Genomic DNA, 18,521 nt, shown 5'->3' on the forward strand with positions numbered 1-18,521 from the left:
GTGAGCCAGGAGGATCCTTCAGCGCTCGTTTTTCTGCCTGCACGGCTGGGAGCTGTTTCGTTTTGAGAGCTTTCCATGTGCTTTTTTTCTTTACCAAGCCTGTGGTGCTCCTCTTTCCTTGGGTGACCTGCTAACAGTGGTTAATTCCGATCGCTGCCACTTCAGGGACTGCCTTCCCCCGAGTGCAAGAGGCATTTTCTTCCCTGGTGCCTGCAGGTAGGAAGCCGCCCCTTGCATCTCTTGGCAGCTGGCAGATGTGAACAGAAGAGTGTCCTACTGAAAGCAGGCTCCCCTTCCTCAATCACTGTCTTTGATAGAAGACTTCAGGTGTTCCTTGCTGCAGCTTTTTCACATTTCCATCTCTCTCTCACGTTTTTCTGGCTCGCTTGTCCCAACCCTGAATCTGTAAGGTCCATGTGTTGTTGGTTCTCAGTACTGTTCTTGGAGTCTCCCTTTTTTCTTCTCTTGTGTTGGTGCCTACAAATCTGAATGATGAATATTGTGGTTGAGAGACAGAAACTGTAGTAACTCATGGGAGGAGCCAAAGTTTGTGATTCTTAAATGTAGGAATTGTGCCTTGCTCTTTTCCTGTAGGTGAGGAGAGTTCCCCTCATGCCTGAAAGAAAGGAACACTGCTTAAATTTCTGGGAAGCACATGCCTCAAAATATTACCAAAGCAACAGCTAATACTTTGGAACTGTAAACTGTTTGTGGAAAGGAAATGGAAGTAAGATAGCTTTTATTTACACAAGGAAAAGAGTTTTATCAGACAATATTGTATTTCCCTGGTGTGCCTTTCATCCCCCAGTGCTTGCATTAGCCAGCAGATCTTGATGGGCTCCATTTGTCAGCCCTTCTGGGCTGGCTGTGCAAGGCCAGGGGCTTCACCATGTGTTTACATTTTGCAAAAGTCTTTGTCATATCACTAAATCCAAGATCAGAATCGACCTCTCTGATCATATCCTTGGGGCTTCTGGCACTGCACTTCCTCTGAAAGACCATGAGATGCAGCAGCTTGCAGCAGCGTGTTTTCCCCGTTGCTGCTGATTCTGCTGTCACTTTTCAGCAGATCAGGACCTCTGCTGGGCTATATTAAGCTGGCACGCTCCCCAGGGACTTGGGATCCTTGTGTATTTAGCTTTCTCTTCTTTCAGGCTTGTCCCACAGGAGGTGGTTTGTCACGTTCTGGTATCCCCCATAGACTCTGGCTCTTCTAGTAACTCAAGCAGAGCAGCAGGAGTTGCGTGCGAGCCAAGGCCTTCCTGGCTGCCTCCTGGAGGAGAGGGTGAGTTGAGCTTCTCCGAGATGCTGATGCCAGTGACAGCTGGAGGAGCTGTCCTGGCAGCATCGCAGGGGTGAGGGAGAGCTCTCTGCCTTGAGCTTCTGATTGCAGACAATCTGGGATGGCTGTCATGATGTTGATGGACAAGGGGCCCTCATTAAGTTTCCAGGATAGCTCCTTGGGTTTCTTGCTCGGCTCTGGGTTATTATGCCTTGTTATAGGACTTGTGGACAAATATGGGATGTGATGTTGTTACAGTTGATTGAAAGCACTTACATACCTCCAGGGCCCTGGCCTGCCTCGTTGCTGAGGCTGCATGTGCCCCTGTGCTTGCTGGCCCTTCAGCAGCGATCCCAGGGCTGCCATCCTCTATGACAGCACTGCATGTCTGCTCCAGCTCTTGCTTTTTGCAGCAAGCTTCTTTCTTCCTGGCATTGAGTTGTAGTGCCAGTAGGTGAGTAAGAGTCTTGGATAGAGATGCTACAAAGATCCATCTGCACTGCCACCCACTTGCTCCTTTGGCCCTTGCAGGGAGGGAGAGTGAAACAGCCCTGTGCTGGGTGCAGGCAGGAAGCAGGTAGAGAAGCAGTTAGTGCACCTGAAACGCTTGCCATCCTATTGCTCATTTGTTAAGCTGAATCCTGAGTGGTGGCCCAGGCTTCCACCATGCCACAGCTCTCACAGGACAGAGAGTTTCTGGGGTGTGCACACTACATGGTGTGAAGGATCCGTTTTCCTGAGTTAGGGAGAGAGGTAGAAAAGCAGCTGCATTGTGCAGAATCCCAGCCCTGCAGAGCAGGAACAGCTCTTGTCCTGTCCTGTAGAGCAGCTCACACCCTGTAAAGGTTTTAGGTATCATTTCACAGTGCCCTGTGAATTGCTGTAAATCATGACTGGAAGACTCTTCTCCTTGGTTGTATCACTGCCCAGTCACTGAGGTTGAGGCTGCCCTGTGACAGTGACAGATTCCCTTTGTTCTATGGAGGGAGGTGAATCCTTTCCGTGCACGTGGATGCATGAGAGTTGCCTGAAGAAGTCCTGCTGAAACGGGGTGACTTGGTACTAGCTGCTGTTCCCAGGCGATGAGGTGCAGTCCCATTCCTTAAAAATAGCAGTTTAAATAGACCAGAAGGAGGGATTCTGCCTTCTCTCTAGCCAGCAGGATAATGTGTTTTTTCTCACCTTGGGTGTCAGAACTAGGAATAGATTTCGGTAGCCTCCGACTCATCCTACCTCCTCTGCTGCAGGCTTGTACCTCCTCTTCTGAAAGGTTTGTATCTGAATGCATTGCAAATAGGAGCCTGAAGGCTGTATGGATGTGCCAAACCCCCAGAATGGTAAGGCTCCTGGCAAAAGCAGCTTGGCATGGTGCAAGCTGTGAAGGGTCTGCAGGGACAGGAGGGAGCTGGCAACATGGGCAGGAGTGGAGCGGAGGGCGCTGGGTGTTGGCCAGCCAGTTTAGTTGCGTATAAAATGAGTTCTTGCTCTTTTTCTCCCATTTTCTTCTTGTCTTAAATCCCATGCTGGGCCCCGTCCTTCCCTGCTGTCCTTGCTCTTTGAGCTTATGGGATAGGGGAAGGGGAAAGCTTTCAAGTGACATTCCCACATTTCTAGCAGAGGGAAAGCCTTGTGTGCAGCCCAGACTTTCTGAGTCAAGGAAGGACTTTGATGGATCAGCACCAGGGGGTAGCAAGGTGGAAGTAGTGCACTTCTAAAAAAACATCCTCGATCTTTTTTTACCCTCCATTCCCCAACCTTGCCAGTCCCATCTCCCTGAAGGGAGCCAAGAGCTGCTGACAGTAAGAGGAAGTCTCTGTCTGAAGCCTATAATTATCCTGTCTGCCTTCCCAGAAAAGGCCAGTTGGGGAGCGAGCGTGCTTCTGTGTCATGGACCAGCCCCGCATTCTGCTGCCTTCCCAATTACTGCTTAATGGACTTTTTATGATGATAAGGCGACTGGGTTGGGGAGAAGTTATTGACAGGGAAATGGAATATAATTCACTCCCTGTTTGTTTGTTCTGTCAGAAAACCCTAATTTTAATTTTATTTGTGAGGCGCTGAGAAACAGCCCTGAGGGAAGAAAGAAAAAATAAGCAGAACCTGTCAGTAAAACCTTGGGTTTCAAGGGGACCAGAGTCTGCAGGGCCTCCCCAGGAGCTGCTTTCAGAATCCCTGAGTCTCTCCATAGAGACCCTCACCACAGCCGGCATCTGTCCTGCTCCCATTTGCAGCCCTCGCTCTTCTCGTGGAGAGAAGTGTAAATTCTGGAGCCGTCTTTCTCTTCCCTTCCCCTCTTGCAAGCTCCCCCGCTCTCTAATGCCATCGCTGTGAAATGTGTACCCATTCCAAACATCGCATTCTTGCTCCCCACTCTCCATCTGTCTTAAATTTGGCTGCTCTCTCCTGTTTTCATCTGCTCCGTGGCTCGTCTCCTCTGTCTAATCCTCACTTCCTTGCTCTGGCTCTGAGCACCTCCCTTCTCTCCATCTTGAGCCATTCCTCTTGCATTCTCCCTGTTGATCTCTCCTTTCCCCCACAAACATGTCTGTGGTTTTGCTGTTCTTTCTCCCCCCTGCTCCCCTCATTTGCTCCATCAGTGTGACAAAGCTGTTCCTCTGCTCCTGGGCCCCCCCAGGCTGTCCCCAGCTGCTCGGCGCTCCCGCCTCGATCCCTGGAGCGCGGGGCATGCATCTGCTGCATGCAAGCAGACCGCAGCAGCACGCGTGTGTCAAGCACATTTCCTAAACCAGCGAACAGCCGCTCGGTGCGGAGCCGTGCCCAGATCACACGTGGCCCGAGAGGTTTTTAAAGGAGGAGATGAAAGCGCTGCTGTCCGGTGCTGCGGCTGGGGGAGTGCCTTGTCCTCCTTCTCGGATTGTGAGCCTGTCAGCAGTTCTGGAGAATGGAGATGGAGTTTCACTAGATCAGCAGAAAGTTTCAGCCCCAAAACCGGAGGAGAGGTGGGGGGAGAAGAGGGCTTAACTCTTTGCATGCCAGAGAAAGCCCCATGGAGTTCCTTCCGAGAACCAGAGGCTGGTTTGGCTGCTCTGGAAGTCGGAAGGGTGAGATGTCCCCCTGCCAGCTGACGTGACCTGGCTGTTTGGAGATTGCAAAGCTTTTGTCTGGCTTTTGCATTTTATCTTGACTCACCAAGGAATGCATGTGGGAGAAGGTCTCCAGGCTGCGTTGCTAGTGAATTTTCCTGGTTATTTTGTTTGTGTTACGGTGTATAGCTGCTATAGCTGTGTGCAAGCCCACCTATGGTGTTGAGTGCTGAGCAGGTCCGTGCCGAGACCCTCCTTCACTCCACATTGCTCACGGTGTCTAGACGCAGGCAGGCAGGTGTGAGGAATGAGGACTGTCACCGCGCGGTGGGTGGCAGACGGAGGTGCCGGAGGGGTGAGAGCCCAAGGTCAGCAGAATTTGCGTCAGAGCAAGAGATCTGGATCCCGATTGTGGGAATCATCTGGAGCCTGGAAGAGCAGATCAGGGTGTGCTAACACTGACAGCTAAATGACATTGACTGTAAAGGGCCTAATGGCCTCATCTTTTACCCTTGTAAAAGGCAGAAGTACAGATGTTTGTGTGTGTATATAATGTTGTATGTGTACGTGCACAAAGAAGTTATGTTTTCTGATCTGTTCAGTATTTCTGGGCTAGGGTAAAGGATGACACTGCCTAACGTGCCCCAAATCCTTCTTGTGGTGCGGGCATGCTCTCATGGGAAGCTCCACAGGGAAACGGCAGGCTCGGCACCACAGTTGTTGCAGATTGACTGGGAATGGTGGGCAGAATGACACGGCCTTGTGCATTGGGAAGGGCTGTGGTAAGCTAGCTAGTGAAAAGAAAATGTCCTGCTGGCTTTGCTTTTACTTTTGCCTTCATTCCTTGGCAGTCTCGGGTAGAGCCTTGGATCAGCGGGACTGGTGCGTGGGCCTCCACCAGAGTGCTGGACTGGGGGCACTGAAAATGGAAGCAAAACCTTTTCAAATATGTATTTTGTAACTGGCTTTCTTTTGTCCCTGTGGATTGCTGCGGCTGTGGGCGAGGGACCCTTTCAGCCAGGCTCCTGCTGTTCTGTGTGCTGGGGCCAGAAGGAAGAATGAGTGGTTTGTCTTCATTTGCCATCCATTGTCGGGGTGCTTTCCCGGAGGCAGTGCAGGAGGGCTGTGGCGGGGGGTGATGAGCACTGAGGTGAGTTTTGCTGTCTCACATCAACCCCAAATCCCTTGAGCCAGCACCAGGGGCATTTGAGCTCGAGGTGGTTGGGAGGATGTTTGAGCATTGATCTGGCAAGCTGATGTGAAGTGCTTTGAGAATCAATTCTGTCACAGAAAAACCTAGGGAAGTCAATATTTCCCCGCTGCGCCCTGCCTCCCTCTGTCCTGCCGTTGGGGCTGACTGAGAGCTGGCCTTCCCGCGGGGCTGGTGGCGGCCGTGCTGGTTTTACACAACCCTCTCCGCTGCCAGTGCTTCCATTAGCCAAGCTGGTGTGAGTTCTCCCTTCAGCCCTCCAGGCGGTATCTCCAAGCTGGAGTGTACTGGGGGACTGTGGAGAAAGCTGCTCCTACCCCTTGGGGCCAAAGGTGTCCCCAGCCTCCTTGTCCCTCCATAGCCCACCGGCAGGAGGGGCAGCCAGGCCTGCCTGGAGGCCAGCAGGGAGAAGGGTCGGTAGAGCAGATTCAGGCTGCACCTTTTGTTCTCCCCCTTCAGCTGTTGGCTCAGTTACGTTCAGCCTATTTGTGCTTCTGCCTCTGTCCCAGCACTTGGAGCACCTCTAGGTTCTCCCTCCATTTCTCTGCCTTTGGCATCTTGGTGTTTCAGACGGGCATATGGTGGCTGCACTGTCCCCCTCACTCCTCATCCACCACCTGAAATTCGCCATGGCACCAGTTCCAAAGGGACATTTAGGTTTAAAGGGTGAGATATCCCCTCCTTTTCCCCACTCCTACATCTTTCAAACTTCCTTGCTGTGAAGTTCTTCTGACTGTTTCGGCATCTGTGTATCATTAGCAGGAGATGTTTTCTTTTTACATGACTGCATTTGAAGAACATCTTCTGTGGTGGTGTCACATGAAGGAATGAAGGAAGGAGAAGTGATGCAGCAGCAGATTCCTCTCCTGCGAGGAAAGCTGATTTGTTGTGCGGGTCTTGATGCTTTACCAAGTTTCTCTGTGTGCGTTCCTCAGGGATGAGTATGAGACCCCAGCCTTATCATCTCATAGCTTCTCCTCAGAGTCTGTGTAAGAATTCATAAAATCGCGTCCCTAAATGTGGGTCGTGTCCCTTCTGAGCAGATGGTGGGAGTGCCCCTCTGTCTCCAGGTCTGCGCTTTGGAAAGTGAAGCCAACTGGAGGTCATCTGTATAGGGGTGGCCGTGAGGGTGGGCTGATGGTCTCATCGGCTGCCTACATGGTATTGCCTTTGACAGCACTCAGGGATGCAGGGACACCCTGCCTGTCTTTGCTTTTGGAGGCTTTCAAAGCTGCTTGCAGAGCAGAAGCAGGAATTCTAACTGCAAGTTTCTCTGCAGGCTGGACCTGGAATGGCAGAGCTGTAGCAGTCCTACGCAGCACGTAGGAATCTGTTTCAGCTTTACATCATCACCACCTTGCCTGTGGTAACACCGGCTTTCTCTTTTCCAGAGAGGAGAGGGTTGTTCTGCGATTGGCGTGGGCTGGAGTGACAAGTGCTGCAGTGACGTGGGATGCATAGGTGGAGAGCACTATGGGTGATCTGTTAGAGGGAGAGGCGAGAATCAAAGTCTGGAGCTCAGAGACTTGGGCAGGTTTAAAAACAATAATTTAGCTTTGATTTTCACTGATTTTCCATGTGAGTAGCAAAATCGAATGGACTGTTTGGTAGGGATTTTTGTTTGGTTTCTTTTCTTCTGTTTCTCTCTCTCTCAGGGCAGGCTTATCGTAGGCAGCACAGCATCGCAGCTATCTCAGAAAAGCGGTGGTCACGGAGCAAGCCAGCTCACCTGTTAGCACACAGTGAGTCAACAGAGGTCCTAAAAAGGGATGCTGAGCTATAATTCCACTTTGTTCTCCATTTGGAGCACTTCCACTTTGTTCAGGACAAAAATAGAGCTTTATTTGTCCTCTTATTGTACTGCTTGCACCCATATCAATGTATACATAACATTAAAGATTGTTAGGGGCTTTCATTTTAGGAAGTGAGTTTACATCAATAAAGTGCTCTTAAGCCCTGGATGATTTTGGCTGTACCTTCAGAACTGACCTCTGCAAACTCGTCAGATTCTGAACACAGAGCAGAGGAGGGAAGTTGGGTTGCAGGCAGATTGAGCCTGAAGCAGAGTTTGGTTTTGCCATTTTGGATGGAAGACAACTTTCCAAGTGCCGATGCCTCCAGTGGGACTTGCTTGATAACCTTTAGCAGGAACATTGCAAAGAATATTCTGACCTCTAAATATAGATTTGGATATTTATATATCCAGTGCTTTGTACACAGCATTTGATGGGACATAAACAGCTCCAGCAAACTGTATTTATCTCCAGCATGGAAACAAATGCTTGATTGCATCACATGAGCTCGCTCAGTGGCTTTTATTTATATACTCCTGGCCACACCAGGCAGGGAAGGGGAATGCTTCCTTTTATCCTTCAGCCCCTCGAAGACCCTGGAGACCACTCTCTTTGCCCTCTTGGTAAGCTCTTCGGAAGGCTGTTTGCATCTTGTTTTATAGACTCTGAGTATGTACGTATAAATACACAGATTTCACAGTCATGTGGTCTGCTTTTCTCAAGAATAACAGACGGCAACTTTATGATCTGAGTGATTTTATTTGAACACAGCTGTGGCCTTGTGATTTAAATATTTCAATAAATTTTACACTAACTAGATGAGAGAAAGCTGTGCAGGAAAACAGGTTAGAGTATGGAAGGAAGATTTCTCAGACAAAGGCAATGCGAGGTCTGCACAGACACGTCTGGCCTTGTACTCCTCCCATCAGAAGGCCCTTGACACCTTCCTGTATCAGAAAGCCTGTCCCAGCATCCTCCCTCATTGCAGAAGTGCTATTGCAGGCTGTTGGACGTGGGTGGGAGTGTGGCGGGGGTGCAGGAGAGCTGCTGCAAGCTCAGGAGGTGTTCCCTTGGTCCAGGCTGGCTAAAATGCAGCCCCGGGTGTGGAGTGTGTTTGCTCAGGCCTCACTGCACCTTTGGGCAGCTGGTCACAAGAGGACACCGAGGAGCTTTTGGCTTAGAGAGGGCAATTCAGTGTTTCTAGAAACTGTTTTCGGCTCAGCCAGTTTCTTCTGATGATCCTTAGATGGAATTCACACGTCAACTTCACTTGCACTGCATGGTTTAAAAGTCCGCTCTTCAGAAGTAAGAGAGGCTTTGCAACTCATTCCACTGAAATCTCATTGTAGGATGAGGCCATTAATCAGTTTGTGATGTAAGTTCTTCATATGCAAAATGAAAGGGAAGACTGCTCGTTCCCAGAAGGCCCAGAGGTCTGATTTCATCTGGGATCATTAGAGAACAGCGGCAATAATGCTACTATTAATTACAAACATTGTTTATTAGAGGTTGTCTGTCCTTGTGCCAATTATGATTTTATTCTTTTTTTCTTTATTTTAAAAGGTCCCCCTGTGTTCATTAAAAAACCTGTGGACCAAATTGGCGTGTCGGGAGGGGTGGCCTCTTTTGTATGCCAAGCAACTGGAGATCCAAAGCCGCGAGTCACCTGGAACAAGAAAGGGAAGAAAGTGAACTCCCAGAGGTTTGAGGTAAGAGATGTGCTTCCAGTCACTGTCAGTGTATGCAGGAAGAGACTGACAGAAAGCAGCTAGTGCTCCTTTGTGGCTGTTCTAAGGCCTGGTAAGAAAGGAAGAGGAGGAATTTTAACAGCAGAAAGAGTGAAATACAAGCTCTTGGCCATGTTAACAACTGAGATTGTTCCAAAGCAACAGCGTTCATGATTTTTGAATGTTATTGGCTTTTTTTCCTTTGTTTTGTTGGATGGTTGTTTAGTTTTTCCCTCCTCAGATATAACATGAAGCTGCCTTCTCCCTTCCCTAAGAAACTCCAGCTATAAGCTGGTATTTCGTGGGCTCTACAAATGCATCTTTCATACTCATCCATGACTCATTATTTTAACTCTGGAACAGCCTGAAGTAAACAATACAGTTGCTGGCACTGTTTAGATAGAAATCATTTGGATAGAAATGACTGGAGTAACAAGAACTTGGAGGTCATCCTGTGGAATTTGCTGTGGGACTCTGTCCTGCCAGGCAGCTGTGTGCTCAGCTTTATGGGGTTAGCTGCCTACACAGATGGAAGAATGAGGCGAAGATTCTTTTTTTCTTTTTGTATTTCACTCAGTCCATCTCCCCCTGCTTCATCACAGTTGTATTCTGAACCCACCCCACACACACCATCACCATAACTCATCATGTGAGAGCGTTTGAGATACACATAGCAGTTTTGGTGTGTCAGGAGTCAGGGATGGGGTTTGGTGTGGGCACTTCCCTGGCTCCTTCAGGTCAGCAGAGAGAAGCTGGCCATGCTGGCTATGTGTAGGGCACTGGGGGACAGCTGAAGTGCATTTCCAAGTGTATGTGTTTGTATATGTGCTGGTGCCCCCTTTAGAAGCAGAAATTAACCTTCTTCTTGCAAGCCAAGGATGCTTACTATGTGTGTGTTTCTTTCCTTTTATTCCCTAGACAATTGAATTTGATGAAAGTGCAGGCGCTGTTTTGAGGATCCAGCCGCTCCGAACTCCCCGGGATGAGAACATTTATGAGTGTGTTGCTCAGAACCCTCATGGGGAAGTCACCGTCCATGCCAAGCTCACTGTCCTCCGAGGTAAAGAACATGCCTGCCTGCCGTGTGTCAGTGTCACAGGGGAGAAGGCGCCCGTCAGATTCTCTCTTCCTTCTCATGAGTGGGAAGACTGTCACAAAACGCATGGCCAAAGCACAGTCCTACTTTTTTGGTTTGTTCTGACCTGTCAGATCTGTGTGCTTTTATTACTTGAGCGTCATAAAATGGCTGTGTAAGAAACAAAGCCAGAGTGCTTGCTATTACCAGACCACGTAGTTTTGTCAGGAAGATGTGCTGAGGGTCCTTCCAACCTGAATTATCCTAGGTCCCTTTGATCTTCCCCCCAATAAATATTCCTTCCCCAGGTTTATGAGTAGCACCAGACACACACAATCATTCTCCTCTGAAATGTGGCTCCATTCATCCAGGCACCTTTCTCACTGAAGAATCGCTTAATGAATGAGGCAGCTACATGGGCTTTCACGGGGTTGGTAGCAGTGCCAGCCCATTCCCTTGGACAAGATATGCATCCTTCCCCTTCTACTGGGCATCTTCTCTCTTTCCAGAGATTCTTTACTTCATCCACTCTCCAAGAACACCATTTCCTTCTCCATTTTGTTCATTTTTTCGCTTGTCTCCTCTACAGAGGATGTTTACATGGATGCCTCCTCCATGTCAACTGTTAGAAATGTGCTCCCTGAACTTGATGTGGGGGAGGAAACAATATGCTATTGCCGTGGATGCCTCTGGATATTTTGTTATTACCCTGGAGATCTGTAAAATTGCTATGTGGAACACTAAACCAGGACGCTTGCTAAAACTGACTCACTTTAGGTGAAAGGATGGATGGTGGTCTCCCTTCAAACCATAGGGCAATGCAGGTGATCCCAGCAGAAGAGCATGGCAGGGTGTGCTGGAGAATTGCCTGAGAGCTGCTGTAGGGAGGGAAGTTAGCTTGGGAGTGTTGGCTGTTGGTGGAGGCATGAGCAGGAGATGCCATAGAAAAGCTGTGGGCTTTTGGTTGGAGATTCTCGCAGTAAGAACAGTTGTTTCTGCAGTGAGCATTGCTAACGACAGTTTTAGGTGCTCCAGGCACTGCGTGGCCCTTGTAAGACCAAGTGGTAGTTCTGACTGCATGCCAACTGCCTTTTCTTCAGCAACTTCAGTATTTTGAAGAGCATCTGATGTCCTTTTGTTTGAACAGAGAGTGAGCACATCCCTAGCAGTGTGGAGCTAAATTTGTGTGCAGATTCCTAGCACAGAGCAATAAACAAAGCTCAGACATAAAGGGCACATGGCAAAGCCCTTTGTAGCAGGGCTGTCCCTTCTGCTGCTCACCTGGCAGGCTCTGCGTTGGCAAGCTGCTGGCTTCTTTTGAGGATGCGAGCCCATAGTCCAGTCATGCCTGACAGATTTGTGTAGGTGCACTGAAATCTTTGAGTTGCTCCTCTGCCTGGCATGGCATTTAACCTTCTGCTAGCAGTGCATGGTGGGATGTCTCTGTCGGGAGGCTGCAACAGTGCTTTAAGGCAGAGCGTGTTTGGCTGCGGTCTAGCTAGGAGCCTTATTCTTCACACTTACTCTCATTTATTCCTCAGGAGTTGTGACGGTTTGGGAGAGGTGGCCCTGTGATCATAATCAGAATTTCTACCCCTTGAATGTAACGTGATCAGTGGCAAGAGAGAATGTTGTCCTCCAACTCCTGCTCTCGCAAATCCTCTGAATTCTCACAGCGTTTTTCAGGCACTCACAAGAAAGCTGCAGCGTATGGGAAATGATGCCTTGAGCTCAGTGATGGCCCTCAGGGACAGCGCTGCTTTGTACATGTCTTTTTGCAGCTCTTCCTTCCGGTATCAGCATCATACACATGTCAGCTAGAGAGGCAGATGACAGAACAGGAGCTGTATCTCCCTGCCTGACTAATTATGCACTTTGCTGATCCCACCAGAACATTATTACCGTGCGCTTTGCTCCTGTGCTGTGGTGCTTTCACAAGAACTGCTGTTCTGTTTGCCTAACAGGACTTTGTTCAGCAGTGTAGTTAACTGACTACAAAAGCAGCTAGGGTACCAGTTCAGAACATTTGGGGGAGCAGTAATTACCTGCAGGTCTTGTCCAGCAGGTTGCTGCACAGCACCGGGGAGGCAGTTTTTGCAGCACACCCTCCCTTTCCCTGCACTGCTGGAGTTACTCCATCCTTCATCTTTCCTTGCCTTTCATGTAGTGCAGATTGTCTCCTCTTTGTCTTCATTTCTAAGTGATGGGAAGGTTAAAAAGGACCAAGCGCAAATCCACTAATCTCCACAATGACAAAGTCAGCATGCTGGCATCTATTCCTCTCTTTTCTCCGTCTCCTTCTACATTCACCCACTCTCCTGTTTGTCTTTTCTCTGCCTTCCCTTGTAGTGCCTCCTCCTCCTTTCTGTCTCTCTTCTCTCACTTTCAGAACGAATACTTGGCATAAAGATGGGGGCAGCTCCACAGCTTGGAGATGAATGTGAGCTGTCATTTGCAGAAGCTGTTATCTTGGCATGCTGTGGAGTATGGAAACCTGGGCCCCAGCTGTTACAAACTCTGCAGGATGGGGTTTGGACTCATTCTGCAGCCTGTTGGCTGTGCTGTTGTGATCAGTTTGAAATACATTTGTGTAACTTTGTGGAATACACGTGTAGGAACAGTTACGGGATTTCCTTAGTGCCAGAGCAGACAGTCTCACAAACAGAAAAGAAAAAATACATTCTTCCCTGCTAGATGCGGCTACTGAAGGGACTGGGAGGAAACCCTTCTTTGGTTATCCACATGACTCTTCTTGGATCAGACCCTGATAGAAGTCCATATGCATTAGATTAATAACAGGAAGCTGCAGGAGAGGAAACCTTGGGGAGCTTCTGAGAAGCAAAGCTTGTGATGGGCACCGCTCAGCTCATGGAATATCTTCACGCCAGCTCCGCTGCCTTGTTTATCCTTCCTGTTCTGTTTCTCGAGGGATCTGAGTTTGAGAGGTCTGGGCAGGCTTGCTGTTCTTTCCACAGCTGGCTAGAAATAGTGCCTGCAAGCCTGATTCCTGCAGAGCCCGAAGAAAAGGAAAGAAAGTGGTTTTGGGAAGCATTTTCTAGTTATTGTTGACTCCAGCTGCTGTCATTTTTCATAATAACTTAGGCAGAAAGGAAGCTAGTTGGCACAGGCACCCCGGCTCTCAGTTGATATTGTTTCTCTAAGCTCCACACTCCAGGAAAGATGCACATAATTTAATTTTTATTATTACTATTACTGCTTCCTATGCACAGATTTTATCTTCCCTCCACTCCTGTAGTAGCCCAAGACAGAGATTCTTGTGCCACGAAGGGCTGTCCCCGTGCTGCCAGCAGGAGACCGGGCTGCGGGAATGTGGAGCCTTGCTGCAGCCTTCTGCCTGCATCGCCTCTGCTGCGCGGAGGCAGCAAGCTGCATTTCGAGCAGGGCCCGGGCAGAGATTAGTTCTTTGCTTTATTGAAGCTGATAGAGTTCCATGGGGGCTACCCTTTGTGAGTCGTTAGTAAATGCAACATGAATTGTTCATTGATCCCATAAAAAACAGTGCTCGGTCCAGTTAAACGTAATGGAACAACGCCTGCTGCGCCCTGACAGCTCGCTGCGTGCTGGCTGATGCCATCTTTTCCCGAGGATTACTGCTGTCTGGAAAATTGAGGGAGGCTGGCTGTTACACACGCAGGGTCTGTGGTAGTTATTGCCATTGTGTGGGTCAGGCTGCTGGGTACGAGCGTTCAGATTTTTTTTTTTAGTGATTCCCTGTTTTTGTTTTTTTTTATGAAGCGTTCATTTCTCTAGCAGTCCTGGCCTGAAATTTCCACCACGCATTTCCTACTTGAAGAGGACATCTGGTGTGGGCATGTATAACGTTCTAGCAAGACTTCTGCTGTTTGGCTGGGTTTTGTAATCGTTGGCTTTAGGTCAGCAAAACAAAAATGAGTCCTGGATGCTCAGCAGAAAGCATCGTGCCCCACGGGAGCGCGTCCTGGGGAGGAGCCCCTCGGGGATCTTACCTGGCCATGTCAGAAGGTCTTGGCAGGTGTGCTTCAAACTTGCCTTGAAAGCAGATTAGTTCTGTAGTTTATGAATAACATCAGGCCAATTTTAATTCAGTGGAGTGTGCATAGGAGCACATTAGTGGTAGGGAAGGCAGCGTATTACCTGCGTTGCTGTGGGGCCAGCACACGTATCTGGGTGTCTGTAAGCCTGTCTCTTACATCGTTAGATTATTAGTTATCTTCATAGCAAAACTCTCAGATCAGAATGCATGGAATCAACAAGCAGAGCATGTTGCTGAGACTCCTGGATGTATTAAAACTGTCTTTGGCTGTGTGATACTGGTTAACTAAGACTCAGGTGCATACATCCTGATGGAAGGAACTTGTTGTTGTAATTTTATGAGGTGCATAATGCAGGGATCCGTGTTCGGGAGGGGCATACTCATAACATATTCATGAAGTTGATGAAAAAAACAGGACTAAGCTTCATAAGAACTGGATTCTTATCCTGGTTCTGCTTAAAACTAGTGTCATTTGAGCTGCTTCATCTCTGTGCTCTTGGCTCATCCCTCCTTGAGGGTGGCGGACTGATTAGAGACCAGCCAGTATCCGTGAGCTGGGCTGTGTATCTCCAGAGGAGAGCAAAAAAATTCCTCTTCTCTTCAGCAACGTCCTCATTGTAGCTTTCTGCATTCAATACACAGCTCGTCTGTACATGCTCACACCCTCCTCCTCTTCTAAATTATTAAATAACTGCACACCCTGCGGGAAAAAGAGCAGCAGCAACACCCGCTTTATCTTTCTTCATCATCCTCATCTCTAGCACGACTGATTATCTAAACACAAAGCTGCCACCTTCTAGAGGGACGAGAGACGGGGAGTGCTGGCGTCTCCTTTTGCTGCAGCTGCTGCCCCTTGCTCTGTAGGACCATGTGTGCGTCAGTGCATGTGCACCCTGCTCCCCGGCACGGAGCAAGGCCTCCAGCAGGATTTAGTATAAATGAATGCTGAAGTGCTCTTCTCTCCCTGCCTCCCTCAGTCTTTCCTCCCCTGCTGCTTCTCACCCTACTTTGTTCAGTGGCATTGAGGTAATTCATCAGCTTTTTCTCAAGGGAAACCTTTACGCTTCTCAGTCTAAGAGCAGATATGAGCAAGGTGTTGTGGAGGTTTTCTTAATATGGCAAGTGCAGCATGTGAGAATGTTTGCCTGCATAAGCTAGCCTGGGATTCAGCAGCAGGCCAGGTGTGCCCTCCAAGCTTGCATCTTCCCTCTTTTGTTCTTGCAGTTGTCTGGGCTGCTTTTAGAAAGAGAATTCACAATCCAAACCATTCCTTATTTATTTACTTGGTAACAGGTCTGGGCTGGTGTTTGGGGATTGAGGAGGAGGTGGCAGGGCATGCGTGTGCATGTCTTGTGGGGATTGAGTTGAGACTGTAATTGCATTATTAAAGGGAATCCAATTGTTAGGGGATGAAGCCAGTTTCACTTTCCTGGCAGGAAGGAAATCTGAGCTCTTGAATCAGGGCAGTATGTGATGTTCGGTGGTGCTTCCTCTGTCGATCTGATCCTCAAATCTGATCACGCCTCTAGTCGCAGTTGTTTTAATTAAACTCAGAGGAATTCTGCACAATGTGCTGCAAGATTAACATTTTTGTTTAATTAGAAACACTCGGCAATAGTAGTTGTACCAGGCCTCCCCCAACACACATGCACATGCACATATACGCACACACTGCAGATTAATTGGTTCATGAAATTAACGGGCGTGGGTCTGAGCCAGGTGGAGTAGCATCGCCAAGGAGCAGGATAAAAGCAGTAATCAATAATGATGTCATCTGCAGCCAATGCGGCAGCAGCTCTGCAGCTCCTTAACAACACACCACCGCCTGGTTAAATAGGAGAAGGGAAGAGAAGACGTTAAAAGCCTGGCTGAAAGCTGTGCGGAGGCAAAGCAATTCCCCGAGCCCTCCAGCCCTGAGCTCCCTCTTGGGAGGGGCTGGGCTTCTGCAGCACACATGATCTGCAAGAGCAAATGCTGTTTGGAGGCTCCTACAAAGCCCGAGCACGGCCCAGGGAAGTGAGCCCTCAAAGGTTTGGATCAGTCCCTCGTTAAAGGTCCCTTTGTCTCTGTTTTGAAGGTAATACCTGGTTCTGAAGTGTTTCAGGTGCACTCAAATAGCTGCTCCTTTATACAGCTGAAAGTTCGTCCATGCTAGGAAATCTGCATTACTTCAGCAGTCATAAGATAGTACGTGTTTTTGTTTGTGGTCGGGTTCCTTTGAGGTATGAGAAGTGCGATTGATGTGTTTCACTCTCCAGTGAGTCACCGTAGATCATGTATAACTCTCCAGCAATGGTTAGAGAAGGAAACAATGCCCATTTTTAAACATGCAATTGAGGCATTTAGACCCTTCTTCCCTCTACAGTAGCTGTGAACTGCTAATAGTGGTATTAGACAAGAATTTTGTGGCCTGGAGTATCAGAGCACTGTTGGTTTCAGTGAAGAGTTCTCGGATGCTTTTTTAAAAATCTCACCTTTTCAAAGTCCAGATCTTCTGTACGTTATCTCCTTTCTCTTCCCTCACCTGGTTTTGGGATGGATTCGATGCCATAGATTCCCAAGACTGTGATTCCTTAACATGCGTCATTTGAAATGACAGTGTCCCTGTAGCATCTCTCCCTGATGCCCGAATCCTCCTTCCAAGCTGCCCTACCTCAAAGATGGGAAAAGTGGCACGTTCCTGAGCTGCGTCATCCAGCATAAAATAACTCTTTCCCACTTATTTAGGAGCTCACGACAAAGATGATGGGGGAAGCACTGGTGTTTTGTATTAGTTATCACAAATTAGTCAACACTGGTTACGATTGCCCTCCTCGCCCTCATTAGTGAAGGTAAAGGCAGGACTGAGAGGAAGCAGGAAGCTCTGCTGAGCCTGGCTGCGTGGTTCTGGTGCCGCATCCCTCTTCTTTAGGGCAGCAGCACTCTGATAAAGCTGAACATCACACCCTGTCTGACAGCACTTGGATTACTGTTGCTGTGTGTGTCCCCTGTGGTAACAACAGCTGGATGATATTATCCTCTCCTTTCTCTCCTCGTTTCTGCTGTGTTTTTGGCATTCCTTTTCACGTAGTCACTTTCATTATTCCTCTCGTGCAGTTTGTTTTGCTCTGTGGGGTTTGGAGGGGAAGGAAGAATTATTCCTTTCAGATGTGACTGTATGTGCTGTACTCTGCAGCACAGGGATCTGTGCCATGCATACGCGCAGCTTCTGCTGTAGGAACAAGTATGTGCGAGTCACTTACCTGGGGGAGGGGTGCACTGCAAGACCTGGAGAGACTTTGAGGTGACCAGACCCATGCCCCAAAGCTTTTTAGACTCAGGTACTGTATTTAATTGTAAAACTCTTCTCGTGGGGCGTTAGGATAGTCACACATAATGGACAGGAGGGTAAACTTTACTGCATAACGTGTTTCTGCAGGCCGGCTATGGATCGTCTGCAGAAGCCTTTTTTAAAATCTCTTTGCACAGAGAACTGGGCAGCAATTCTCCCTGACTGCGCTCTTTAGTGTGTTCCATTGAGCAGCCCCTCCAGCTGCCCTGGTCCCTGCTGTGTGTGTAACCACTTCGTTTTTTCTCTCCCACCAGAGGACCAGTTACCTCCCGGCTTCCCGAACATTGACATGGGGCCCCAGCTGAAAGTGGTGGAGCGGACACGAACGGCCACGATGCTCTGTGCGGCCAGTGGGAACCCAGACCCGGAGATCACTTGGTTTAAAGATTTCCTGCCTGTCGACCCGAGCACGAGCAATGGGAGAATAAAGCAGCTGAGATCAGGTGAGGTCTCTGTGAGATCAGAGAATCGAGACCTAAATACAGCGGTGAAGGGAATGCTCAGAGGTTTCAGAAACAGAGGAGGGGGCCTATAAACGTCAGCCTCGCTGGCGTGGATTGGATCATTTGCTTTTCTTCTGTTTTGAGATTCGCATTCTTACCCAGGAAATGATTGGGGTGTTTTCCCCTCCACCCCATCTCCCTGCCCTTCCCCATTATATATATATAGAGCACAAAGGGAAGCTGGTTCTCCTGCAGGGGATGCTGTAACTAGTCTGCTCGCCTCAGTAATGGTGTTATTGCAGCTAGGGGAAATTGGAGATTGGATAGGGGCCGTGGGCTTCCTCCTCAGACCAAGAACTGGAGCCTGTCAGAGCTGGTGCGAAGAGCAGCTCTTTCGGGATCTCTCTGGCATCACGTCCCTGCAGTCATTGCTGGAGAGCCGTTGTGAGCGTTCTTGAGTGACCCCTCGGTGCTCAGTGCAGTGGAGTGGATCTCCGTGAACAGATGTACCCCAGCTCCGTGGCTCTTGTCAGTTCTCCGTCTTTCCCCATCTGTTTGTCCATCTGTCTCTTTTGTTTATGTT

The 18,521-nt window shown here is 48.8% G+C and overlaps 1 protein-coding gene across 18 annotated transcripts in view; it reads left to right on the forward strand.

The window, feature by feature from the left end:
* Window positions 1–18,521, forward strand: part of PTPRS (protein tyrosine phosphatase, receptor type S) — a 128,191-nt gene that overhangs the window by 44,068 nt on the left and 65,602 nt on the right. For all 18 annotated transcript variants that reach the window (XM_021378966.1, XM_021378964.1, XM_021378973.1 and 15 more), the window contains exons 3-5: window positions 8,893–9,038; window positions 9,975–10,116; window positions 17,750–17,938. In XM_021378966.1, coding sequence (XP_021234641.1) covers window positions 8,893–9,038; window positions 9,975–10,116; window positions 17,750–17,938 — 477 coding nt within the window. The remainder of the gene's footprint in view (window positions 1–8,892; window positions 9,039–9,974; window positions 10,117–17,749; window positions 17,939–18,521) is intronic.

This window comes from Numida meleagris, chromosome 27, assembly GCF_002078875.1.
Source record: "Numida meleagris isolate 19003 breed g44 Domestic line chromosome 27, NumMel1.0, whole genome shotgun sequence".
Taxonomy (NCBI): Eukaryota; Metazoa; Chordata; class Aves; order Galliformes; family Numididae; genus Numida; species Numida meleagris.